The sequence below is a fragment of the Ovis canadensis genome, chromosome 1 (genome assembly GCF_042477335.2).
Source record: "Ovis canadensis isolate MfBH-ARS-UI-01 breed Bighorn chromosome 1, ARS-UI_OviCan_v2, whole genome shotgun sequence".
Taxonomy (NCBI): domain Eukaryota; kingdom Metazoa; phylum Chordata; class Mammalia; order Artiodactyla; family Bovidae; genus Ovis; species Ovis canadensis.
In genome coordinates this window covers 276,194,248-276,222,090 of record NC_091245.1, presented here as the reverse complement: position 1 = coordinate 276,222,090, position 27,843 = coordinate 276,194,248, and the positions used below count along the sequence as shown (strand labels likewise).

Sequence of the window (27,843 nt, the reverse complement as noted above, 5' to 3'; positions counted from 1 at the left end):
TCTGCTTTTTTATGAGGAGAGGGATTCATAATAGTTGATGGTATAGCTTACACTGTCCAGCAAGGTAGCTACTAGCCACATTTGGCTGTTTAAGTTTAAATTAAAAGTTCAGTTCCTCTTTTTAACCAGTTACGTTTAAAGTGCTCAGAGCAGCAGGTCACTAGCAGCCACTGTATTGGACAGAACAGATATAAAAATTTCCATCATCATGGAAAGTTCATTAGATATTGTCACATAGACAATAAAAAATGGATGGAAAGTTTAATGTAGAGGCATCTCAGTTTACATATGCCTTTCAATTTAGCTGAAATTTTCCCACAAGTTATTTCAGACAATCTTTTCTGTTGACTATGAATGACCTTCTTTTTTTAGGGCCCCTCCAATGTCTCTTCTGCCCCACTCACATTATGAGCACGTCATGACTGCATTTGGAGGCAAAGGGTATTTTGTACAGACACCAGAAGAACTCCAGCAATCCCTGAGACAGAGCCTGGCAGACACAAGTAATCCTTCCCTTATCAACATCATGATTGAGCCACAAGCCACACGGAAAGCTCAGGTAAAGGCAATTGCTAAGCAGAAAGCAGAAATGCATCTCTCAGCCCACCCGCAAAAGTATCTACCAAATAGGACACCCTCTTATGTACAGAGTTCTGTGTAAACCATTTCTGAGTTGGTCACTGTCATCTGCTTGTTCAATGAGTATTTTGTTAAGATAGGTATTAGATGTGCTATGTCAGGTGCTAAGAATAGCTTAGTGAGCAAAACTAGGCTCAGTTCTCACCTCGTGGAGTTTATTGTCCAGTCAGAAAGTACAGTCCGTCACCTCTCAACTAGAATGTATCACGGTAGGGTGAGGCAGTTCCTCTGAAGGAAAGAAACACAGTTCTGAATAAGCATAAAGGAATCCAAGAAGTTGTGGAGGAAAGGGAACCTTCCTACACTGTTGATGGGAGCGTAAAGTGGTGCAGCCACTGTGGAAAACTATGGAAGTTCCTCAAAAAAGTAAAAATAGAGTTGCCGTATGATCCGGCAATCCTGCTCCTGGACGTATATCTGATGAAAACCATAACTTGAAAAGATACATGCACCCCAGTGTTCACTGCAGCATTATTTGGAATAATGAAGACATGGAAGCAACCTAAATGTCCATCAGGAGATGAATAGATAAAAATGTAGTACCTGTATACAATGAAATATTACTCAGCTGTAAAAGGAACAAAATTATGCCATTTGCAGCAACATGGGTGGACCTGGAGATTATCGTATTGAGTGAAGTAAGTCAGAAAGACAAATACTGTCTGGTATCATTTGTAGGTGGAATCTAAAATTTGACACAAATGAACTTACCTGTGAGACAGAAGCAGACTGATACAGAGCAGATTTGGGGCTGCCGCGGGGAAGGGCGAAAGGGAAGGGATGGATTGGGAGTTTAGGATCAGCAGGTGCAAACTATGATCTATAAAACGGGTAGGCAACAGAGTCCTACTGTATAACACAGGGAACTATGTTCAAAAGTCTATTATAAGCCATAATGGAAAAGAACGTGAAAAAGGATATCTATATACATGTATAATAGAATCACTTTGCTATTTAGCAGAAATTAACACAACATTGTAAATCAACTAAGTGTACGTCAATAAAATAAATTTGGAAACAGACAAAAAAACCCACAAAGGAATTCAGTTTATACTGGAGTCACCAGGAAGTCTTCTCAGAAGTGATGCTTAAACTGAGAGCTGAAGGGTAAGTCGGGAAGTAGGGCGTGCTCAGCAAAGAAGCAGGAGGACGCCGTGCACAGGCTGTTCAGCAGGACAGAGCATGGCAAGCCCAGGGAACCGAGAAGGCCAGAGTGGCCGGAAGGCAGAGAGTGGATGTAGCCTCAATAGGATATGAGATTATATACTAGGGTAATTTGGGCAATTATATTCAAAGGTACTTTGGCCCCTAAAGCAAAACTGCAGTATAGACTATAGCAGTACAGTAAATGATAAGTTTTATAGTCTCTTCCTCTTCCATTCCAGATTAAGTTGCTTTTCATACTTAACTTTGTACTTTGATCCTGGTCCAGCTACTCTTGCTTTCTCTTATATACCTGGCCTTCAAGCTTACACCTTGCATGTCAGCTGTTGTTTTCAATGTTTTGTGTATTTTTTCAAGGAGTTTTTGTCTTGGTTCTTTATACATCTGCTGTTAGATTTTTTTCTGTTTTGAACAAGGCAGTAGACAAATGGGCAAAACGGACACCTGATAGTAAATGAAATGTAAATTCACTTACTTGGAATCTATGAAATATATAGAATTGTACTAAAATTCTGTTTTTATTAAACAGATAACAAAGACTTTGGTAAAAGGAATAAAGGGGAACTACAAAACAGCCAGAAAAGAACAAAATGGCAATAAGTACATACTTATCAGTAATTACTTTAAATATTAATGTATTAAGTTCTTGAATCAAAATAAATAGAGTGGCTGAATGGATAAAAGATACATCTATATCTTATGCCTATAAGAGACTCAGTTCAGTTATAAGAACACACACAGACTGAAAATAAAGAGATGGAAAAAAATAATTCATGCAAATAGAAACCAAATGAAAGCTAGAGTAGGTGTACTTATATCAGATAAAATAGACTTCAAAACAAAAGACTGTAATAAGAGAAAAAGAGGTGCTTTATTTAATGATAAAGGAGTCAATCCAACAAAAAGATGTAACATTTATAAGTATGCATGCAAGATAGGAAAATACACACATACACATGGATAGAAAGCAAATATTTAAAGACCTAAAGAGAAAGAGACATCAATATAATAATATTCAGGAACTTTAACATCCACTTACATCAGTGATAGCTTATCCAGACACAAAATCAGTTAGGAAACATCCAACCTTAGATGACGCATTTGAACAGATGGACTCAACTTACTGACTGAAAACATTTCAATATACACTTACATGACAAATCATTGGCCACAGGCATTGCTGCTGCTGCTGCTGAGTCGCTTCAGTCGTGTCTGACTCTGTGCGACCACATAGACGGCAGCCCACCAGGCTCCCCCGTCCCTGGGATTCTCCAGGCAAGAACACTGAGTGGGTTGCCATTTCCTTCTCCAATGCAGGAAAGTGAAAAGTGAAAGTGAAGTCGCTCAGTCGTGTCTGACCCTCAGCAACCCCATGGACTGCAGCCTTCCAGGCTCCTCCATCCATGGGATTTTCCAAGCCACAGGTGTTAGTTTCTGCAAAAACTCCCCAGTCAATAATATATGTATTCAGAACATTCCTTTCAAAAACAGCAGTATACACATTTCTTTTCAAGTGCACATGAAACATTCTCCAGGATAGGTCATGTGTTAGGACACAAAACAAATCTTCATAAATTTAAGAATAAAATCATACAAAGCATCTTTTTCAGCCACCATAGTGTGAAACTTGAAATCGATTACAAAAGAAAAGTAGAAAACGTGGAGCTGAAACAACATGTTACTGAGCAGCAAAGAGGTCGAAGAAGAAATTAAAAAAAATTTTTTTTATAATGTGTGAGACAAATGAAAATGGAAATAAAATGTATCAAAATTTATGGGATGTAGCAAAAGCAGGTCTCAGAAGTTCATAGCAATAAAAGCTTACCTCAAAAAACAAGAAAATTTTCAAACAACCTGACTTTACACTTGAAGAAACTAGGGGAGGAAAAAAGCCCAAAGTTGTTAGAAGGAAGGAAATAACAAAGATCAGAGAACATATAAATGAAATAGAGTCTAAAAACACAGTAGAAAAGATTGATGTAACTTAACGCTGGCTCTTTGAAGAGTTAAAATTGACACAACTTTAGCTAGAATCAGCAAGAATAAAGGGAGAGGAGTCAAAATCAGAAATGAAAGATGAGCCATTACGACTGATACTGTGGAAATATAAAAATTCATAGACACTGCTATGAACAAATATATACCAATAAATTTGACAACCTAAAATATATGGATAAATTCCTAGAAACATGTAAAGTACCAAGACTGAATCATGAAGAAATAAAAAATTTGAACAAACTGATTAGTAGTTAGAAGATTGAATTAGTAATCAAAACCTCTGAAACAAAAGTCCAGGACAAGGTGGCTTCATTGGTGAATTCTACCAAACATTCAAAGCAGAATTAATATCAGTTCTTCTCAAATTCTTTCAAAAAATAAAGGAGAAAGGAACACTTGTGAAGTCATTTTTATAAGGCCAAATTTACCTCAATAACCAAGACCAGACAAGGATACCACAAGAAAAGAAAATTTTCCTTGATGAACATAGATATAAAAACTTTAATAAAATCTTAGCAAACCAAATTCAATAATACATTAAAAAGTTATATTGTATGATGAACTAGGGTTTATTCCAGGTATTTAAAAACAGTTGGTATCTACAAATCAGTCATTGTGGTAGACTACATTAACAAAATGAAGGATAAAAATAATATGATCATCTTCATAGATGCTGTTGTAGTTTAGTCGCTCAGTCCTGTTCACCTCTTGCAACCCCATGGACTTCCCTGTCCTTCACCATCTCCTGGAGCTTGAGCACATTCATGTGCATTAAGTCAGTGATGCCATCCAACCATTTCATCTTCTGTCACCCTCTTCTCCTCCTACCTTCAGTGTTTTCCAGCTTCATGATCTTTTCTAATAGGTCAGCTCTTTGCATCAGGTGGCCAAAATATTGGAGCTTCAGCATCAGTCCTTCCAATGAATATTCAGGATTGATTTCCTTTAGGATTGACTGGTTTGATCTTGCAGTCCAAGGGACTTTCAAGAGTCTTCTGTAGCACCACAGTTCAAAAGCATCAATTCTCTGGTGCTCAGCTTTCTTTATGGTCCAATTCTCACATCCATACACGACTAGTGGAAAAACTGTAGCTTTGATGTAGATGAGCCTTTGTCGGCAAAGTAATGTCTCTGCTTTTTAATATGCTGCCTAGGTTTATCATAGCATTTCTTTCAAGGAGCAAGCCTCATTCAATTTCATGGCTGTAGTCACCATCTGCAGTGATTTTGGAGCCCAAGAAAATAAGGTCTGTCACTGTTTCTATTGTTTCCCCATCTATTTGCCATGAACTGCTGGGAAAGATTGAGGGCAGGAGGAGAAGGGGACAACAGAGGATGAGATGGTTGGATGACATCACCGACTCAATGGACATGGATTTGGGTGGACTCTGGGAGTTTGTGATGGACAGGGAAGCCTGGTATGCTGCAGTTCATGGGGTTGCAAAGAGTCAGACATGACTGAGAGACTGAATTGAACTGATGGGACTGGATGCCATGATCTTAGTTTTCTGAATGTTGAGTTCTAAGCCAGCTTTTTCTCCCTCCCCTTCACCTTCATCAAGGGGCTCTTTAATTCCTCTTCGCTTTCTACCATAAGGGTGGTGTCATCTACGTATCTGAGGTTATTGATATTTCTCCTGGCAATCTTGATTCCAGCTTGCGCTTCATCCAGCCTGGTGTTTCTCATGATGTTCTCTGTGTATAAGTTGAATAAGCAGGGTGACAGAATACAGCCTTGATGTACTCCTTTCCCAATTTGGAACCAGTATTCCATTGTTCCATGTCCAATTCTAACTGTTATTCATTGACCTGAATACAGATTTCTCAGGAGGTAGGTAAGCTGGTCTGGTATCTCATCTCCTTAAGGATGTTTAACAGTTTGTTGTGATCCACACAGTCAAAGCCTTTAGCATAGCCAATAAGACAAAAGTAGATGATTTTCTGAAATTCGCTTGCTTTTTCTATGATCCAGCAGATGTTGGCAATTCGATCTGGTTCCTCTGCCTTTTCTAAATCCAGCTTGAACATCTGGAAGTTCTCGATTCACATACTGTTGAAGCCTGGTTTGGAGAATTTTGAGCATGATTTTGCTAGCATATGAAATGAATGCAACTGTGTGATAGTTTGAACATTTCTTGGCATTTCCCTTCTTTGGTACTAGAATGAAAACTGACCTTTTCTATTCCTGTGGCCGCTGCTGAGTTTTCCAAATTTGCTGGACTTTTGAGTGCAGCACTTTCACAGCATCATCTTTTAGGATTTGAAATAGCTCAACTGGAATTCCATCACCTCCACTAGCTTTGTTTGTAGTGATGTTTCCTAAGGCCTACTTGACTTCACACTCCAGGATGTCTGGCTCTAGGTGAGTGATCACACCTTTGTGGTTATCTGGATCATGAAAATCTTTTTTGTATAGTTCTATGTAGTCTTGCCACCTCTTCTTAATATCTTCTGCTTCTGTTACGTCCATACCGTTTCTGTCTTTTATTGTGCCTGTCTTTGCATGAAATGTTTCATCGGTATCTCTAATTTTCTTGAAGAGATCTCTAGTCTTTCTCATTCTGTTGTTTTCCTCTATTTCTTTGCACTGATCGCTTAGGAAGCTTTTCTTATCTCTCCTTGCTATTCTTTGGAACTCTGCATTCAGATGATTTTATCTTTCCTTTTCTCCTTTGCCTTTCACTTTCCTTCTTTTCTCAGCTATTTGTAAGGCCTCCTCAGACAACTGTTTTGCCTTCTTGCATTTCTTTTTCTTGGGGATGATTTTGATCACCACCTCTTGTACAGTGTTATGAACCTCCATCCATAGTTCTTCAGGCACTCTATCAGATCTAATTCCTTGAATCTATTTGTCACTTCCACTGTATAATCATAATGGGTTTGATTTAGGTCATACCTGAATGGCCTAGTGGTTTTCCCTATTTCAATTTAAGTCTGAATTTTGCAATAAGGAATTCATGATCTGAGTCACAGCTCCTGGTCTTGTTTTTGCTGACTGTATAGAGCTTCTCCATCTTTGGCTGCAAAGAATGTAATCAATCTAATTTCGGTATTGACCATCTGGTGACGTCCATGTGTAGAGTCTTCTCTTGTGTTGTTGGAAGAGGGTGTTTGCTATGACCAGTGCATTCTCTTGGCAACCCTGCTTCATTTTATTCTTGAGGCCAAACTTGCCTGTTACACCAGGTATCTCTTGACTTTCTACTTTTGCCTTCCAGTACCCTATAATGAAAAGGACATCTTTTGGGGGTGTTAGTTCTAGAAGGTCTTCTAGGTCTTCATATCTCGGTTCAGACTTCAGCTTCTTTAGCATTAGTGGTTGGGGCATAGACTTGGATTATTATGATATTGCAGGTTTGCCTTGAAAACGAACAGAGATCATTCTGTCATTTTTGAGATTGCACGCAAGTACTGCATTTCAGACTCTTTTGTTGCCTATGAGGACTACTCCATTTCTTCTAAGGAATTCTTGCCCGCAGTAGTAGATATATTGGTTATCTGAGTTAAGTTCACCCATTCCAGTCCATGTTAGCTCAGTGATTCCTAAAATGGTTTGTAAATACACACAGAATTATGTGTGTATTTTTATGGCCTATTATTTAGCCATGAAAAGGATGGAGTCTTAGCACTGCAAGAACGTGGGTCGGCCTTGAATGCGTTGTGCTGAGTGACTCAAGTCAGAGAGAGATGTGTCATATGACTTCACATATGGAGCCCCAAACAAACAAAAACCCCAGCTCATAGGTGCAGAAAACTGGTGTTGGTCACCAGAGTTGGTGGGTGGGGAGTGGGCAAAATGGCCTATGGGGGGTCAAAAGGTACAAATTTCCAGTTATAAGTCTTCAGAGATGTAATGAACAGCATGATAACGGTAGTTAATAATACTGTGTTGCATATTTGAAAGTTGCTAACCGAACAGCTATTAAAAGTTCTCATTACAGTAACATTTTTGTGACTATATATAGTGATGGGTGTTAGCTAGATTTGTTGTGATCATTTTTTGATGTGTACAAATATCTGGTCATTATGTTGTATACCTGAAATGAGTATAATGTGTGTGTGTGTGTGTTGCTCAGTTGTGTCACACTCTGCAATCCCATGGACGTAGCCTTCCAGGCTCCTCTGTCTATGGAATTCTCCAGACACAAATACTGGAGTGGTTTGCCATTTTCTCTTCCAGGGGATCTTCCTGACCCAGGGATCGAACCCACGTCTCTTATGTCTCCTGCATTGGCAGGCAGGTTGTTTATCGCTGATGCCACCTGGGAGGCCCCTGAAATGAATGTAATGTTATAAGTCAGTTATAGGGCCTTCCCAGTGGCTCAGCAGTAAAGAATCTGACTGCAGTTCAGGGGCCACGGGAGGTGCAGGTTCAGTCCCTGCGTCAGGAAGACCCCCTGGAGGAACGTATGGCATCCCACTCCAGCATTTCTATCCAGAGAATCCCATGGACAGAGGAGCCCGGTGGGCCACAGTCCATAGGGCCACAGAGAGTGGAGCGTGACTGAGGCAACTTAGCACGCACGCGCGTCAGCTATACTTCAACTAAAATTTAAAAACAGGCAGAGAAAGGCTTTGGCATAGCCTCTCATTGGCTGTTCTCATAGCAGAGAGAAGAGATACTTAAGAAGAAGCATGGTAATGGGGATGGTGAGCACAGAAAGACCAGGCCAGAAAGATGATGAGCTAGGTGGGGTTAACACAGTTTACACGGAGCGAGCAGCCAGACTGTTTTAAGGTAGGGTTTTCAACTTTAAGAATCTGCTCGGTACCTTTGTGGGTTTATTGATTGCCTTAGAAAGAAACTCTTTGTTCAAATAATTCCTACTAGCTAGAGACATTACTTTGCCAACAAAGGTCTGTCTAGTCAAGGCAATGGTTTTTCCAGTGGTCATATATGGATGTGAGAGTGGACTGTGAAGAAAGCTGAGCGCCGAAGAATTGATGCTTTTGAACTGTGGTGTTGGAGAAGACTCTTGAGGGTCCCTTGGACTGCAAGGAGATCCAACCAGTCCATTCTAAAGGAGATCAGTCCTGGGTGTCCTTTGGAAGGAATATGCTGAAGCTGAAACTCCAGTACTTTGGCCACCTCATGCGAAGAGTTGACTCATTGGAAAAGACTCTGATGCTGGGAGGGATTGGGGGCAGGAAGAGAAGGGGATGACAGAGGATGAAGATGGTTGGATGGCATCACCAACTCAATGGACGTGAGTCTGAGTGAACTCTGGGAGTTGGTGATGGACAGGGAGGCCTGGTGTGCTGCAATTCATGGGGTTGCAAAGAGTCGGACACAACTGAGCCACTGAACTGAACTGAACCGAGACACCCAATAGATAGGTTTTAAAATCCCGTGTCCTTTTGTCTAGCTGAGCACCTACTTTCCAGTAGCTGGGGTGTTAGTGTTGCAGCCAAGAGCCCCTCCTCCTGGCATCAGAGCATCAGAGCACTAAGGGCTACAGCCCTGGTCAGCGTGGTCAGAGCACACAGACAAAGCGGGCTGGTGTTAGTCACAGGAGGGCCCTGACTGAGCGTCCTTTCTCAGCTACTGTGTTCACCTTTCTAAATGGTCTGCTCTAGTGGTCTCTTCTGGGTTCTCTGTGAACTTGGAGGGTATTGCTGGAGAAATATAGCCTCCTACTTCCTCTTTTATAATTCCATGAGGATTATCCTTGTATTTTTTTCCATCTACTACTTCAACATATTTATCTTCATTCCAGTAGAATTCCACCTATATTACAGTTTCTAAGCTGTTTACTTTTCATTGATTAATTATGTGTCCATTGCCATTTGTCGTTTTTTAAAAGTAAAGTACAGCCGATTTGCAGCACCATGTTAGTTTTAGGAATACAACATAGTGATTTTATAGACTGCACTCCATTTACAGTTATTATAAAATATTGGCTATATTCCCTATGCTCTGCAGTATGTCCTTGTAGCTTAATTACTTTATACAGAGCAATTTGTGTCTCTGAATCTCATACCCCATCTCGTCCCTCCGCCTGTCCTTCTCCCCACGGGTGACCACTAGTTTTTTTCTATATGTTTAAGTCTGAAAAGATAACATGCACCCCAGTGTTCAGAGCAACATTATTTACAAAGCTAAGATATGGAAGTAACCTAGTGTTCCTCAACCAGTGAATGGCTGAAGCAGATTGTGGTATGGGCTTCGCCAGTGATTCAGTGGTAAAGAACCTGCCTGCCAATGCAGGAGACACGGGTTCAGTCCCTGATCTGGGAAGATTGGACATGCCACGGAGCAACAGCCCATGAGCCACAACCACTGACTCTGTGCTCTAGAGCCTGGGAGCTGCAACTTCTGAGCCTGCAGGCTGTGACTAGTGAGGCCCGTGCACTGCAGAGCCTGTGCTCCACAGTGAGAGGAGCCACCGTAACGAGAAGCCCGCCCTCTGCAACCAGAGAGGAGCCCTCATTTGCTGCATCTAGAGAAAGGCCCATGCAGCAGTGAAGACCCAGCACTGCCAGAAATTAATAAGTAAATAAATCTTTTTAAAGATGTGATATACATGAGCAATAGGATACTATTCAGCCATAAAAAAGGAGATCCCATGATCTGCAACAAGGTGGATGGACCTAGAGGATGTCATTCTCGTGACATAAGTCAGACAGAGAAAGGGAAACACTGTATTGTCACTTGTTAATGTGGAATCTAAAATAAGACGAATGAACATAACAGAAGAGAAGCAGACTCAGATACAGAGAACAGACTGGCGGCCACCACTCATCACTGGTTAGCGGTGTAGCGGGCTGCTTGCTGTGCGGGGAGGACCTAACCTCTGCTGTTGCCGGTGTCCAGGCTCTGTGGGTAGGATAGTTTATGTCCTGGGAAAGGCTTCCGTGCACTGCTCTTTCTACCGAAGTTCTGCTCAGATTGCTTAGACATGGAGCTTGGCCCTCTTTCCTCCTTCATCTCCTCTCCTTCTTTGAAAAACTTAATTTTTATTGGCATATAGTTGGTTCCCTGGTGGCTCAGACAGTAAAGCGTCTGCCTGCAATACGGGAGACCCGGGTTCGATTCCTGGGTCAGGAAGATCGCCTGGAGAAGGAAATGGCAGTCCACTCCAGCACTGTTGCCTGGAGAATCCCATGGACGGAGGAGCCTGATAGGCTATGTATGGTCCATGGGGTCGCAGAGTCGGACACGACTAAGCGACTTCACTTCACTTCACTTCATAGTTGGTTTTCAGTGTTGTGTTGGTTTCTGCTGTTCAGCAAAACTAATCAATTATACATATATCCATTCATTTTTAGATTCTTTTCCCATGTAGGTCACTACATAATATGACTAGAGTACCCTATGCGATACAATAGGTTCTCATTAGTCACCTGTTTTATATATAGTAGTATTTATATGTCAGTCCCTATCTCCCACTTTCTCCCCTCCCCCTCCCCTCCTTTTTCCCCTTGGTAACCATAAGTTGGCAAGAATACACAGAAGAACTATACAAAAAAAGGCCTTAATGACCTGGATAACCATGGTAGTGTGATCACTCTTCTAGAGCCAGACATCCTGGAGTGTGAAGTCAAGTGGGCCTTAGGAAGCCATTACCATGAACAGAGCTAGTGGAGGTGATGGAATTCTATCTGAGCTGTTTCAGATCTTAAAAGATGATGCTGTTAAAGTGCTGCACTCAGTATGCTAGCAAATTTGGAAAACTCAGCAGTGGCCACAGGACTGGAAACGGTCAGTTTTCATTCTAAACCCAAAGAATGGTAATGCCAAAGAATGTTCAAACTATAGCACAGTTGCACTCATTTCACAAGCTAGCAAGTTAATACTCAAAATCCTTCCAGCTATGCTTCAACAGTATGTGAACTGAAAATTTCCACGTGTACTAGCTGGATTTGGAAAACGCAGATAATCAAATTGCCAACATCCATTGGGTGATAGAAAAAGCAAGGGAATTCCAAAAAAAAATCTACCGCTGCTTCATTGACTATGCTAAAGCCTTTAACTATGGATCACAACAAACTGTGGAAAATTCTTAAAGAGATGAGAATACCAGACCACCTAACCTACCTCCTGAGAAACATGTATGCAAGTCAAGAAGCAACAGTTAGAACCAGACATGGAATAAAAAACTGGTTCAAAATTGGGAAGGGAGTGTGTCAAGGCTTGTCACCCTGTTTATTTAACTTATATGCAGAGTACATCATGCAAAATGCTGGGCTGGATGAAGCACAAGCTGGAGTCAAGATTGCTGGGAGAAATATCAATAACCTCAGATATGCAGATAACACCACCTTCATGACAGAAAGGGAACAGGAGCTAAAGAACCTCTTGATTAAGTTGAAAGAGGAGAGTAAAAAAGCTGGTTTAAAACTCAGCATTCAAAAAACTAAGATCATGGCATCCAGTCCCATCACTTTATGGCAAATAGATGGGAAACAATGGAAACAGTGACAGACTATTTTCTTAGTCTCCAAAATCACTGTGGATGGTGACTGCAGCTATTAAATTAAAAGATGCTTGCTCCTTGGAACAATAGCTATGACAAAGCATATTAAAAATCAGAGACATTACTTTGTTGACAAAGGTCCATCTAGTCAAAGCTATGGTTTTTCCAGTAATCATGTGCAGATGTGAGAGTTGAACCTTAAAGAAAGCTGAGTGCCAAAGAATTGATGCTTTCAAACTGTGGTGTTGGAGAAGACTCTTGAGAGTCCCTTAGACTGCAAGGAGATCCAACCAGTCCATCATAAAGGAAATCAGTCTTGAGTGTTCATTGGAAGGACTGATGCTGAAGCTCAAGCTCCAATACTTTGGCCACCTGATGCAAAGAGCTGATTCACTGGAAAAGACCCTGACGCTGGGAAAGATTGAAGGCGGGAGGAGAAGGGGACGACAGGATGAGATGGTTGGATAGCGTCACCGACTCAATGGCTGTGAGTGTAAGCAAGCTCCAGGAGATGGTGATGGACAGGGAAGCCTGGTGTGCTGCAGTCCATGGGGTCACAAAGTTGGACACTACTGAGCGACTGAACAACGACAAACCATAAGTTTGTTTTCTACATATTTCTGTTCTGTAGTATTTCTGCTTCTTTCGTACTCTATTGTTTTGTGTGTGTGTGCCCTGATTACTATTAATGGGGCAAGATTCAGAAAGTGATACTAGGTTGTTTTGTAGGAAGAGACAGAAGATTCACTAACAGATTTTTAGCTCCCTTTTAGGAAAAGCTGTAGACCAGAGACAAGCTTCATTTACCCCCACTGTGGCTAGTGTCGTTAAAATGGGACTTTCGGATTTTAGAGCAAGCGAAATAGGATATAGTTTGACGTAGTTGTTTCTTTCGACTGAATATTTGTTTCTTTTCTTTTTCTAGGATTTTCACTGGCTGACCCAGTCTAATCTGTAAATAAAGATGCCAATGAGTGACTTGAAGAGTTTTCGCTTTCCTATAAGATTGAATTGTATTTTTCACAGCAAAATCACTATAATGTTAAAATTGTCATGCAAAAATTAAATAAAACGCTTCCAAGTGACATTTTTTAGTGTAGGAAGTGATTATAAAAAGTTACCAGAATCCTACCACAGAAATAACCAGTTACAGATGGAAGAAGGGGTTAGTTACATTGTTTTGGGACTACCTAACTGTTGAATTACACATCAGTATTCTTTTAAATAAATCCCTTCTTAACGTCACATATCTTTTAGAAACCCCTTCAGGCAAAAAAAATCTTCAAGAACTGTATACTGAGAGGCATGTTCAGTGAGTTGGAGTATCTGGACTATTTCTGCCTCGTGGTTTATCCACTGAGCACTTCGTACATTAGTCTGCCCAGTGTTTGCTGGGGCTTGTTCTACACTAGAAGTTGTGTGTGTGTTTTCTTTTTCTGGAAAGAACTTACCAAGCCAGAGGAGAAGTCATGTCACACCCAAACTAATAATTTCAGGGGATATTTGGATTATCAGCCTCAGTTTATGTGTACCACATTGAGAGCAACAATCAGCAGCCTTAATATATAAAGAACTCTTGCTGATAAGAAAACTGTTAATGTACTAGTCAAAAAATGGGCAAAGGGCATGAATGTATAATTAATAGAAAAAAGCAAATGATCACAGTATGAGAATGAATACAAATGAGCATGTAAGTTAAACTTAAAAACCTCTTTTTATACCCCAGCTCCTTGGCAAAGCACTTTTTAAATTATAGTTTTCAGCATTTGGTGAGGGTGAAATGAAGAGCAGAGTGCTGTGCCGAAATTGGTACAAATCTCACTGAGGGATTCTAGCAGTGTTCGTATTCACAATCATAAAATGTTCATACCCCATAACTTTTGACCCAGTGGGCATATTTCAAGAATGTGTTTTAAAGAAATAATAAAATATTTGGTCAAATATTTATTTGTAAGCCCATTCAGCATGGTTTTATTTAGGAACAACCCCAGTGTTTAATGATAAGACATCGGTTATATAAGTTATGGTTTTTCAACATCATAAAATAAAAATTGTATTGAAGAGAATGTTTATTAATGGAGAAATAAATGGCAACCCACTCCAGTATTCTTGCTTGGAAAATCCCATGGACAGAGGAGCCTGGTGGGGCCCATGGGGTCCCAAAGAGTCAGATGCAACTGAGCACAATCACAGCTACAAAAATGGATGGTTCAGGTCAGGATACACATCTTTACTCATTCACAGATAATCTACATAGAGAAAAAAGGTGGGCGTGAAGTAAACCAAAATTTTGATATATCTTGGTGATGGTATTTAAGTAATTTTTATTTTTTATTTTTTTTCCTACTTGTTTAAGATTTTAAAATGAAAATAATTATATAATTGTATTCTCAGAGACAGATATTGTTTTAAGAAAATACTAGAAATGGAAAGTATCATTTATTTTCAGAGTTGTGCTTGTTTATTGTCTGCAGTCTTATATATGAATTGGGATGTAGGACTTTATATCTAAGTTCAGCTAGGTTGACTGCATCATACACATCAGACTTGTATCCATCCATTGACTTGTTAGGCGCCTAAGTGACCTCCGCGAAGCGGTGGCCTCCAGCTTTGAGGTATGAGCTGAGGAGACGCTTGCAGGGAGATGTGGTTTCACCTGACAAGCACCCGAGATCAGGCCCCCACCTTCCCTGGCAGGTCCCCTTATGGAGTTCTGCGATGCATACTGCAGAGCCTGGGCTGCAGGGGAGCAGTGGGGAGTGGGTGGCCCTGTCATCTCACCAGGTGTCCCGTGCTCCCCGTGGACGCTGGCCTCTGGAGGCCACGTGCAATACAAGCTTTCCCTAAGAGGTGCAGGGCTTGAAGAGTATTTGTGAGCCGAACTATATAAATCGGGATACTCGATGTCATTTAGGGGTGCGTTTTCTAGTCATACTATCTCAAGAGAGAAAAAAGTTGGCAGGTTAATAGGCTGATCAGCGGAGGTCAGTCTGAACATATAAAGACCAGATTAGTCCAGGAGCACTGTTCACTGACAGCTTGTTGTATAAATGGGATCTTGAAATTGGTTTCCTCATTGGGATCTTTCCTTAGAAGGATGAGGTACTCAACAAGCCCCTCTAAAATGAATCTGTTGGTCGATGGTCAAAGTTTACTTGGTAAAACTTTTTTGTATCCCCTAGTTTAATAGGGAACATTCTTAGGTGATCTTAGCATGTTGAATACTCCAGTGCCTCATGAAAACTGAACTTTGAAAGATTATGGTTGTTTCCTCAGAATTCGGGCTCAGAAATGACGTATCAGGTTAATTCTTCTACTAATTTTGTTGTTTTAGCCACTAAGTCATGTCTGACTCTTTTGCTATTGATAGTATTCTTTCCCAAACCTTTCATATTTCATGGGGTTGTTTAGGGGTTCAAAGAATCATCCAGAAGCCCAGCGCTTTATCGAAGACAATAAATGCCATTGTGTTTTAGGAAGATGCAACTTTAGAAAACAGGTGAACACTGGCTGGATTGTGTCCTATTTAGCAGTGTGGTTTCACTTTGCAAATAAGTGGTCTTATTTCCCAAACAGATGAGTCATTTTCTGGAAAACAGGGGCTGTGTGTTTTTACTTCCTTAAACAGCCACCTACTCATCGGATGATAGCTGACAGAATTCATCATGTTTGGAAACAGCTCAATGGATATTTTCTGTGGTTATCTCATGTGTGCACCTTGGAAGTAGCTCAGCTTGTTCTGTGACTGGCATGTATTTCCCGTACAGAAAAAAGTATCAAATCTATTACAAAGAAATAACAGAAATTTGAACATCAAAGGAAAATAAAAATAATATTGCTTCCAGAAATATGTTTGTTCTTTTATTACTTCTAGTTTAATTATAAGTACCATGTAATATTGTATTAGTTTCAAATGCATAATAGAGTGATTCAGTATTTTTATACGGTATGAAACGGTCACCGTGGTAACACCAATCACTATCTTTCACCTTGCAAAGCTGTGACAGTATTATGTTGCCTATGCATATGTTATACACTCATGAGTTATTTATCTTACAGCTGGAAGTTCTTCCCTTTTAAACTTTGTCCCCTCTTTCATCTGTCCTTCAGCCCCCTTTCTTCTGGCAACCACCAGTTGGTTCTCTGTACCTAGGAATCTGTTGTGTTTTGTTTGTTTTTAGATTCCCTGTGTAAGTGAAATCATGTACTTGTCTTTCTCTGTTTGACTGACTTCAGTTAGCAGACCACCCTCCAGGTCAGTCCTTGGTGCTGCAAATGGCAAGACCTCGTTCTTTAAATGGCTGAGTAGTAGTATATTAATACGGCATCCTCTCTATCCCGTCATCTATGAACGGACACTGAGGTTGTTTCCGTATCTTGGCTATTGTGAATAATGCTACAGTGCCCATGGGGCGCGTGTGTCTGTTGAACTAATGTTTTTATTTTCTTTGGACAAATACGCAGGAGTGGAATTGCTGGATTGTACTGTAGTTCCATGTTAAGTTTTCTGCGGAACCTCCATATTGGTTTCCATAGTGGCTGCCAATTTCCTTTACTGTTTTCAAGACATTTCTCTAGGCAACGGGGAAGTAGTACACTGCCATGAAGAAGTGGCACGTGGCTAAAGTAAACGTAGATTTAAGAGTGACTGTGATGAAGTTCCATATCAACGTATGAAGAAAGTTGGAAACCAGTTAAATTCCAGGTGGGGATTACGACTGGGAAACCCTAATAAAACAGAGTGCGCTGACTGCTGTGGACAGTGAAATGTATACAGATGCAGTGTGAGTCATCTGGTGTTTCCTGGTTGCATTTGTTGGCTGCTAATCTGAATAACGGGGGCAACCCAGGTGGCTCAGTGAAAAATCTGCGTGCCAGTGCAGGAGACGCAAGAGATGCAGGTTTGATCCCTGGGTGGTGGGAAAGATCCCTTGTAGTAGGAGATGGCAACGCACTCCCGTACTCTTGACTGAAAAAATTCCGTGGACAGAGGAGCCTCGCAGGCTACCATCCATGGAGTTTGCAAGAGTCAGACACGACTGAGTGACTGAGCACACACATACGCTCTCGCAGTCTGAATAATGAAGTCATGTGGGTAAAGGAAATTGAAAATCCTATGATACCCTCCCAAAGATAAGCTGCAGATTAAGGAACACCTTGGATTCGGACCTGACAGGCGGGGATGCCTATGCCTCTGGTTTTCATCGGATTATTTCGGATCATCCCTCTCCTCCAAGCCCTTTCCTTCTGGGAAAGAGGCTGGCTAGCTGGTCAGTGAACCCATGGTGGACCAGTGTGTGGTTACCCCTGCAGTTAGGGAGCAGAGAAAAAAGGCCCAGCTAAAAACACTTGGATTTCCAGTTTCAAAATTTGAAGGGAACACTTTAAATTGTGACTCAGGCCTGGAAATACCCAGAGACAGCATCATCCACCGTCTCCTTCCCAGGTGTCACTGGAGCCGGCTCTGCAGTTACTCTATAGCTAGCCAGTTTGTCCTGAGCTGCACTCTCCGGTCCCAGCGTATTCCCAGGAGCTGGCTCCTCGAGGCTCAGGGAGATTTGAGGAGGTCAGACTCAGACCCGGTGTCACCTAGGCCTGAGCCCTGCCGTGTCATTTCCACTCCAGCATGCATGCTGACCCCCATTTGCCACGTGGTGTCAGCCATATCGTCACCTCTTCCATGAAGCCGTCCATTTTCCCAGCCCTCCTGCAGCACCTCTTTCACTACTCACATTATGCATGGTGAAGTGAATCCCCATCCCCTTCCCGCTGTGGCTGAGTCCCTGTGCACCCAGACGCCGCCCACCCTCCTCTTCCAGGGCCTGCATCCGCTTGCTCTCTTTGGCAAGCTCTTCTGAGGGCTCCCCATGAAGAATCTACCCCCACAAGTCATGTAATGATATATACATCATGGACTTCATTGACATTTTCTTGCAAGGGTGGAGACCCAGGAGGGGTTTATGTCACAAAAGCTGCAGTAGACCACCCTGAGGGTGCAGTGTGGAGAGGGTGAGCCATGGGGATCCAAGGCCAGCCCTGGAGCCTGGGTTAGACACGCCCCACCATCCTTAGAAAGGAGAGAGAAGCAAGCCTTCCTCAGTGATCAGTGTAAACAAATAGAGGAAGACAACAGAATGGGAAAGACTAGAGATCTCTTCAAGAAAATTAGAGATACCAAGGGAACGTTTCATGCAAAGATGGGCTTGATAAAGGACAGAAATGGTATGGACCTAACAGAAGCAGAAGATACTAGGAAGAGGTGGCAAGAATACAGAGAAGAACTGTACAAAAAAGATCTTCATGACCAAGATAATCATGATGGTGTGATCACTCACCTAGAGCCAGACATCCTGGAATGTGAAGTCAAGTGGGCCTTAGGAAGCATCACTACAAACAAAGCTAGTGGAGGTGATGGCATTCCAGTTTAGCTATTTCAAATCCTGAAAGATGATGCTGTGAAACTGCTGCACTCAATATGCCAGCAAAGTTGGAAAATTCAGCAGCGGCCACAGGACTGGAAAAGGCCAGTTTTCATTCCAATCCCAAAGAAGGGCAATGCCAAAGAATGCTGAAACTACCACACAATTGCACTCATCTCACACACTAGTAAAGGAATGCTCAAAATTCTCCAAGCCAGGCTTCAACAATACGTGAACCATGAACTTCCAGATGTTCAAGCTGGTTTTAGAAAAGGCAGAGAAACCAGAGATCAACATCCACTGGATCATCAAAAAAGCAAGAGAGTTCCAGAAAAACATCTATTTCTGCTTTATTGACTATGCCAAACCTTTTGACTATGTGGATCACAGTGAACTATGGAAAATTCTGAAAGAGATAAGAATACCAAACCACCTGACCTGCCTCTTGACAAACCTGTAGGCAGGTCAGGAAGCAACAGTTAGAACTGGACATGGAACAACAGACTGGTTCCAAATAGGAAAAGGAGTCCATCAAGTCTGTATATTGTCACCCTGCTTATTTAATTTCTATGCAGAGTACATCATGAGAAACACTGGGCTGGAAGAAGCACAAGCTGGAATCAAGATTGCCGGGAGAAATATCAATAACATCAGATATGCAGATGATACCACACTTATGGCAGAAAACGAAGAAGAACTAAAGAGCCTCTTGACGAAAGTGAAAGAGGAGAGTGAAAAAGTTGGCATAAATTTCAACATTCAGAAAACGAAGATCATGGCATCTGGTCCCATCACTTCATGGGAAATAGAGAAACAGTGGAAACAGTGACAGACTTTATTTTGGGGGCTCCAAAATCACTGCAGATGGTGACTGCAGCCATGAAATTAAAAGATGCTTACTCCTTGGAAGGAAAGTTATGACCAACCTAGACAACATATTGAGTGCAGCACTTTCACAGCATCATCTTTCAGGATTTGAAACAGCTCAACTGGAATTCCATCACCTCCACTAGCTTTGTTTGTAGTGATGCTTTTTAAGGCCCACTTGACTTCACATTCCAAGATGTCTGGCTCTAGATTAGTGATCACATCATCATGATTATCTGGGTCATGAAGATCTTTTTTGTACAGTTCTTCTGTGTATTCTTGCCACCTCTTCTTAATATCTTCTGCTTCTGTTAGGTCCATACCATTTCTGTCCTTTATCGAGCCCATCTTTGCATGAAATGTTCCCTTGGTATCTCTAATTTTCTTGAAGAGATCTCTAGTCTTTCCCATTCTGTTGTTTTCCTCTCTTTGCATTGATCGCTGAGGAAGGCTTTCTTATCTCTCCTTGCTATTCTTTGGAACTCTGCATTCAGATGCTTATATCTTTCCTTTTCTCCTTTGCTTTTTGCCTCTTCTTTTCACAGCTATTTGTAAGGCCTCCCCAGACAGCCATTTTGCTTTTTTGCATTTCTTTTCCATGGGAATGGTCTTCATCCCTGTCTCCTATACAATGTCACGAACCTCCATCCATATTTCATCAGGCACTCTATCTATCAGATCTAGGCCCTTAAATCTATTTCTCACTTCCACTGTATAATCATAAGGGATTTGATTTAGGTCATACCTGAATGGTCCAGCAGTTTTCCCTACTTTCTTCAATTTCAGTCTGAATTTGGTAATAAGGAGTTCATGATCTGAGCCACAGTCAGCTCCCAGTCTTGTTTTTGTTGACTGTATAGAGCTTCTCCATCTTTGGCTGCAAAGAATATAATCAATCTGATTTCGGTGTTGACCATCTGGTGATGTCCATGTGTAGAGTCTTCTCTTGTGTTGTTGGAAGAAGGTGTTTGCTATGACTAGTGCATTTTCTTGGGAAAACTCTATTAGTCTTTGCCCTGCTTCATTCCACATTCCAAGGCCAAATTTGCCTGTTACTCCAGGTGTTTCTTGATTTCCTACTTTAGCATTCCAGTCCCCTATAACGAAAAGGACATCTTTTGGGGTGTTAGTTCTAAAAGGTCTTGTAGGTCTTCATAAAACCATTCAACTTCAGCTTCTTCAGCGTTAACTGGTTGGGGCATAGTCCATTCTGAAGGAGATCAACCCTGGGAGATCATTCCTTGGAAGGGATGATGCTAAAGCTGAAACTCCAGTACTTTGGCCACCTCAGGCGAACAGTTGACTCATTGGAAAAGACTCTGATGCTGGGAAGGATTGGGGGCAGGAGGAGAAGGGGACGCCGGAGGATGAGATGGCTGGATGGCATCACAGACTCGATGGATGTGAGTCTGAGTGAACTCCGGGAGATGGTGATGGACAGGGAGGCCTGGCGTGCTGCAGTTCATGGGGTCGCAAGGAGTTGGACATGACTGAGCGACTGAACTGAACTGAACTGAGACAACATATTAAAAAGCAAAGATATTACTTTGCCGGCAAAGGTCTGTCTAGTCAAAGCTATGGTTTTTCCAGTGGTCATGTATGGATGTGAGAGTTGGACTGTAAAGAAAGCTGAGTGCAGAAGAATTGATGCTTTGAACTGTGGTGTTGGAAAAGGTTCTTGAGAGTCCGTTGGACTGCGAGGAGATCCAACCAATCCATCCTGAAGGAAATCAGTCCTGAATATTCACTGGAAGGACTGATGCTGAAGCTGAAACTCCAATATTTTGGCCACCATTTTAAATGAGCTGACTCATTTGAAAAGACCCTGATGCTGGGAAAGATTGAGGGCAGGAGGAGACAGGGATGACAGAGGATGAGATGGTTGGATGGCATCACCGACTCAATGGACATGAATTTGGGTAGACTCCAGAAGTTGGTGATGGACAGGGAAGCCTGGGGTGCTGCAGTTCATGGGGTCTCAAAGAGTTGGACACGACTGAGGGACTGAACTGAACCATCCTTAGAGCCGTGTAGGGGTGGGGATGGGCCACAAGAACCCTAACAGAACTGGGTCAAATTCCTACCTTGGCAAAATGGAGGTCCAAAGTAAAGTTGAATTCCTGGAAATACATACCTCTTTCACATGTGAGTCCTGTGGGCTGGCCTATCACCGCACTCCTGACTCCGCGCCATGCCTGCCCCCCGCCCACCGCTCCAGCTGTGTGCCCTCTCCCCCCTACCCTGCCTACGTCATTCTTCAGAGTTTACAGGCTTTTCTCCATTTAATTATTCTGTGTTAAGTCTAGTAGCACAAAAAGCTAGTATTTCCATTGGAGTCTATTTAAAAATTCAGTGCATTAATAGAAGAAGTGCCGATGACAGCAAGACCAAAGGGTAAAGGTGGTTTCTGCTCACAGTTCTGGAGAGGCGGCCGGGAGGTGGCGGGGAGGTCTCTGAGAAAGAGGGGACACATGGTGGAGGCCTTTCCTGTCCTTTCCTTGGGAAGAAAAGGTGAGGCAGAGTAAGCAGGTTTAGGCTTCGCCAGTTTGAACAATATCCATGGGCTCCAGGGTGCCCCCGGGCATCTGGACCCCACAGTGATTAGGCCTGGGGAGAGAAGCCTGCAATGTGAGCACCCACAGCAGAGTGTGACGGAGGGAGGCGGGGATGACGGGCTCAGGATGGATTCGCATGTGAAAAGAGTTGTTTGCTCACCAGGAACTCTTTACCCTGGGAGGGGCAGTCCCTGGGGCCAGCGAGACGCCGATGTCGAAGCATCAGAACTACAGAAAGTAAAAGCTGATGCAGTTAATACAGAGTGGCAGGCAGTAAATGGATACTTATTAAATATTCTTTTAAATATTAAATCTGAAGTGACTATTTGGATTAGTGAATCTTAAAATATTATGTCTGTTCAAGAATAAGGCATCTTTGAATCTATTAAAGTGTTTTTTCTGTCCCTCGGTGGAGGTTAAAATTCTCATAGTATTGGCACTACGCAACCTTTGGTAAGCTGGTTCCTAGACATCCTCGTAGTTCAGTCGGTGAAGAGTCTGCTTGCAATGCAGGAGACCATCCCCTGGAGAAGGAAGTGGCCACCCGCTCCAGTATTCTTGCCTGGGAAATCCCATGGACGAAGGAGCCTGGCAGGCTATAGTCTATGGGATCGCAAGAGTCAGACACGACTGAGCGACTAAGCACGCAGACTTTAATCTGTTTTGTCACTATTGTAAATAAGTTCTTATCTTCCACTCTGTTTATACTTGGCTGCTGTTTGCATGGTGTATTATTTCCACAGCTTAGTGAATTCCCTCAAGCCTCTTCTTCCTTTCTGTCGTCTGGTGGCACTGGCAAGTACTTCCAGAACAACGCTAAATGGCCCTGGTGACTGTCGGCAGGGACCACTTTCCTCCCAGGTGCTTAGAATCAGGATGTCCTTTCTTCCTTTCTTCCTTCAGGAGGAGCAAAAGATAGCAAGAAATCTCCCCACCAGGAGTTACTGAGGCTGGAGGGCTTGAATATCTTCCCCAAGGGGTATAACAAGATGGAAAAAGAATCCCAGTTTTTTATGCTTGTGGTCCCGGCGAGAAAAACGGACTTCTTGGCAATCGACTTAGACTCGTGGGAGTGCTGGTCAGTTACTCGCCACCTCGACTTCCCTCCTTCACGGCACCAAGACCAGGGATGCAGGCAACGTACTGCCTCTGTCATCTGCGCCTTCAAAATCTCAGGCCAAGGGCCCCAGGTGAATCAGCAGGAGGGGACCTCCTTTGCTGCCTCCTTCCTCCCGTGTGTGTGCACGGTCGGGGCCCCAGCGGGAAGAGACTTTGCTTTTTTCTCCCGGTGCTCTGAGAAGCAGATTACGAGATGGCATTAAGCATGTGAGAATCTGATTACGGGAAACGTCTGTGTGAGAGAAAACAGGAGGGGCCAGGAAGGCTGGGAGGGCCGTCAGACGCGATGCAGACCAGACCCCAGGGAAGGGGAGAGGCGGTGAGGCTGGGTGGGAGCGCCCTGGCCGCCGCGCGGTGCCAGGAAGCGTTGGGCGCAGACCTGGGAGGGGAGCAGCACGGATGCTGCGCACAGGTTTCGGAGAGCCTCGCAGGGACTCTCCGTTGGTGCCGCCGCCACGGGCCGCCTCTGGTGGTCTCTCTACTGCAGACTGTTTGAGCTAAGTAATAAGGGGGCCAAAGTTGGTTCAGCAAGACCTAAAAAATCTAAGGATCTGACCCAGGTCTCTCAGCAGCTCATTTTTCAGCTTTGGACCAAGACTGTCCTCTTGGGTGGAGTGTGAGTTTGCATCTTCTGCGTTAGCAGTGATATCCCTCTGAGCCTCAGTTTCCACATCTCTGTAATGGGGCAGGCAATGGACTGCCTAACTCAGAGCTGCCTGGAATACGTGTGTTTACAGATACGCTTCGCAGGAAGCCGTGCTCAAGTGTGCTCTGATCTCCAGTACCCCTCTCCCTCACACCCTCGGGCCCCCAGACCCACGTGGAGCCCTACCCCCACTGCGGTAAGAAATGTTCCCGTGTCCATTCCGTAACCCACGTGCCTCTGACAGCTTGTCTGTCCCCCTTGGGAAGCTGGGCCTCGGCCAGTGTTTGACTCGCCTGCTTCCTTCCACACCTCAGCACAGGCCTGGGCTGTCCGTGCAAAACCAGGAAAAGGCGCATTCATTTGAGCCAAACCAAATTAGCCAGGCCAGTCGGCGGCTGGGAAGTCACGTGCTGCTTTCCCAAACCAAACAGAAATTATTTTTAGATTATTCATTATCCCTGCCCCAGCTCCATCCTGTTAGAGCGCATCAGAGAAAATCGACTGCAGCCAATTAGGGCACATGTTGCAGCTGTTTGTTTGCGCTGACCTCCGTGTAACTCATTTGTGGAAAGCGGTTTGAACGGACCCCTAGTTCTCAACCTTGGTAGCATCCTGCGATCACCTGGGGAGCTTGTATTTTTTTCTCCACTTTTTAAAAATTGAAGTATTTTACAGCTTTGTGTTTCTTTCCTGTTGTTCAGTCACTCATTTGTGTCCAACTCTTTGCGACTCCATGGACGGCAGCACGCCAGGCCTCCCTGTCCTTCCCTAACTCCTGGAGCTCACTCACACTCATGCCCGTTGAAACAGTGATGCCATCCAACCATCTCATCCTCTGTTGCCCCCTTCTCCTCCTGCCTTATCTTTCCCAGGGTCAGAGTCTTTCCCAATGAGTCCGCTGTTTTCATCAAGTGGCCAAAGTATTAGAGTTTCAGCCTCAGCATCAGTCCCTCCAATGAGTATTCAGGATTGATTTGCTTTAAGATTGACTGGTTTGATCTTCTTGCTGTTCAAGAGACTCTCAACAATCTTCTCCAACACCACAGTTCAAAAGCATCAATTCTTTGGCGCTCAGCTTTCTTCATAGTCCAACTCTCTCACATCCATACATGAACACTGGAAAACCCATAGCTTTGACTAGACAGACCTTTGTCGGCAAAGTAATGCCTCTGCTTTTTAATATGCTGTCTAGGTTGGTCATAACTTTTCTTGCAAGGAGCAAGCGTCTTTTAATTTCATGGCTGCAGTCACCATCTGCAGTGATTTTGGAGCCCAAAAAAATAGTCTGTCACTGTTTCCACTGTTTCCCCATCTATTTGCCATGAAATGATGGGACCAGATGCCATGATCTTAGTTTTTTGAATGTTGAGTTTTAAGCCAACTTTTTCACTTTCATCAAGAGGCTCTTTAGTTTCTCTTCGCTTTCTGCCGTAAGTGTGGTGTCATCTGCATGTCTGAGGTTATTGATATTTCTCCCATAAATCTTGAGTCCAGCTTATGCTTCCTCCAGTCCAGCGTTTCTCATGATGTACTCTGCATAGAAGTTAAATAAGCAGGGTGACAATACACAGCCTTGACGTACTCTTTCCCCAGTTTGGAACCAGCCCGTTGTTCCATATCCAGTTCTAACTGTTGCTTCCTGACCTGCATACAGATTTCTCAGGAGGCAGGTAAGGTGGTCTGGTATTCCCATCTCTTTAAGAATGTTCCACAGTTTGTTGTGATCCACATAGTCAAAGCTTTAGCACAGTCAGTGAAGCAGAAGTAGATGTTTTTCTGGAACTCTCTTGCTTTTTTGATGACCCAGTGGATGTTGGCAGTTCGATCTCTGGTTCCTCTGCTTTTTCTAAATCCAGCTTGAACATCTGGAAGTTCTTGGTTCACATACTATTGAAGCCTAGCTTGGAGAATTTTGAGCATGACCTTGCTATCATGTGAGATGAGTTCAATTGTGTGGTAGTTTAAACATTCTTTGGCATTGCCCTTCCTTGGGATTGGAATGAAAACTGGCCTTTTCCAGTCCTGTGGCCACTGCTGAGTTTTCCAAATTTGCTGGCACATGGATTGCAGCACTTTGACAGCATCATCTTCTAAGATTTGAAATAGCTCAGGTGGAATTCCATCACCTCCACTAGCTTTGTTTGTAGTGATGCTTCCTAAGGTCCACTACACTTCATATTCCAGGATGTCTGGCTCTAGGTGAGTGATCCCACCATAATGGTTATCCAGGTCATTAAAATCATTTTTTGTATATTTCCCCTGTGTGTTCTTGCCACCTCTTCTTAATATCTTCTGCTTCTGTTCAGTCCATACCATTTGTGTCCTTTATTATGCCTGTCTTTGCGTGCGTTCTGATGTTCAGCAAAGTAATTTTTTCAATTTTTTATTATGGTTTATTACAGGATATTGAATATAATTCCCTGTGCTATGCAGTCAGACCTTGTTGTTTATTTCATATATGGCAGCTTGTATCTGCTAATCCCAAATCCCTAATTTATCTCACCCCCACTCCCTTTCCCCTTTGGTATGTGTATGTTTGTTTTCTATGTCTTTGAGTCTGTTTCTGTTTCATAAATAAGTTTATTTATGTCATATTTTAGATTCCATATAAAAGTGATATATTCGTCTTTCTCTTTCTGACTTGCTTCACTTAGTTCCATCCATGTTGCCACACATGGTGTGATCTCATTCCTTTTTATGGCTGAGTGGTATTCTACAGTATAGGTTTTACATCTGCTTTATCCCTTCACTTGTCGACAGACATTTAGGTTGCTTCCATGTCTTGGCTGTTGTAAACAGCGTAAATGACTGAGTGGATCACAACAAACTGTGGAAAATTCTTCCAGTGATGGGAATATCAGACGACCTTACGTGCCTCGTGGGAAACCTGTATGCAGAACAAGAAGCAACAGCTAGTACCAACCATGGAACAACAGACTGGTTCAAAATCAGGAAAGGAGTTCGTCAAGACTGTATATTGTCACCCTGCTTATTTAACTTGTATGCAGAGTATATCACGCAAAATGCTGGGCTGGATGACTCATAAGCTGGAATCAAGATTGCTGGGAGAATTATCAATAACCTCAGATATGCAGATGACAACACCCTCATGGCAGAAATCAAGGAGGAATAAAGAGCCTCTTGATGAAGGTGAAAAAGGAGAGTGTAAAAGCTGGCTTAAAACTCAGCATTCAAAAAACTAAGATCATGGCATCCATTCCCATCAGTTCATGGCAAATAGATGGGGAGACAGTGACAGACTTTTTTTTCTTGGGCTCCCAAATCACTGTGGACGGTGACTGCAGCATGAAATTAAAAGATGCTTGCTCCTTGGAAGAAAAGCTATGACCAACCTAGACAGCATATTAAAATCAGAAACATCACTTTGCTGACAAAGGTCCATGTAGTCAGAGCTATGGTCTTTCCAGCCATCCTGTATGGATGCGAGAGTTGGACCATAAGGAAGGCTGATCACTGAAGAATTGGTGCTTTTGAACTGTCATGTTGAAGAAAACTTTTGAGAGTTTCTTGGACAGCAGGGAGATCAAACCAGTCAATCCTAAAGGAAATCAACAATGAATATTCATTGGAAGGACTGATGCTGAAGCTGAAGCTCCAATACTTTGACTACCTGATGCAAAGAACTGACTCATTAGAAAATACCCTGATGCTAGGAAAGATTGAGGGCAGGAGAAGAAGGAGGAGACAGAAGATGAGATGGTTGGGTGACATCACTGTCTTAATGGACATGAGTCTGAGCAAACTCAGGGAGATAGTGAAGGACAGGGAATCCTGGAAAGCTGCAGTTCGTAGGGTTGCAGAAAGTCAGACATGACTCTGTGACTGAACACCAACAGCAATGAGTATGGGGTGTATGTATCTTTCAGAATTAGAGTTTTCTCCAGATATATACCCAGGAGTGGGATCGCTGGATCATAGGGTAGCTCTGTGGTTTACATCAGAGAATGTTTTGCCTACATTCTCATCTAGGAATTTTATGGTGTCATGTCTTATATTTA

At 42.8% G+C, this 27,843-nt stretch overlaps 1 protein-coding gene across 1 annotated transcript in view; it reads left to right on the top strand.

Annotated features, from left to right (window-relative positions):
- The window catches only part of HACL1 (2-hydroxyacyl-CoA lyase 1), a 43,492-nt gene extending 30,189 nt beyond the window's left edge, over positions 1-13,303 (top strand). Inside the window, exons 16-17 of the mRNA XM_069568427.1 lie at positions 373-559; positions 13,144-13,303. Of these exons, the coding sequence (XP_069424528.1) occupies positions 373-559; positions 13,144-13,176 (220 nt within the window). The 3' untranslated portion in view covers positions 13,177-13,303. The remainder of the gene's footprint in view (positions 1-372; positions 560-13,143) is intronic.
- The last annotated feature ends 14,540 nt before the right edge of the window (positions 13,304-27,843 follow it).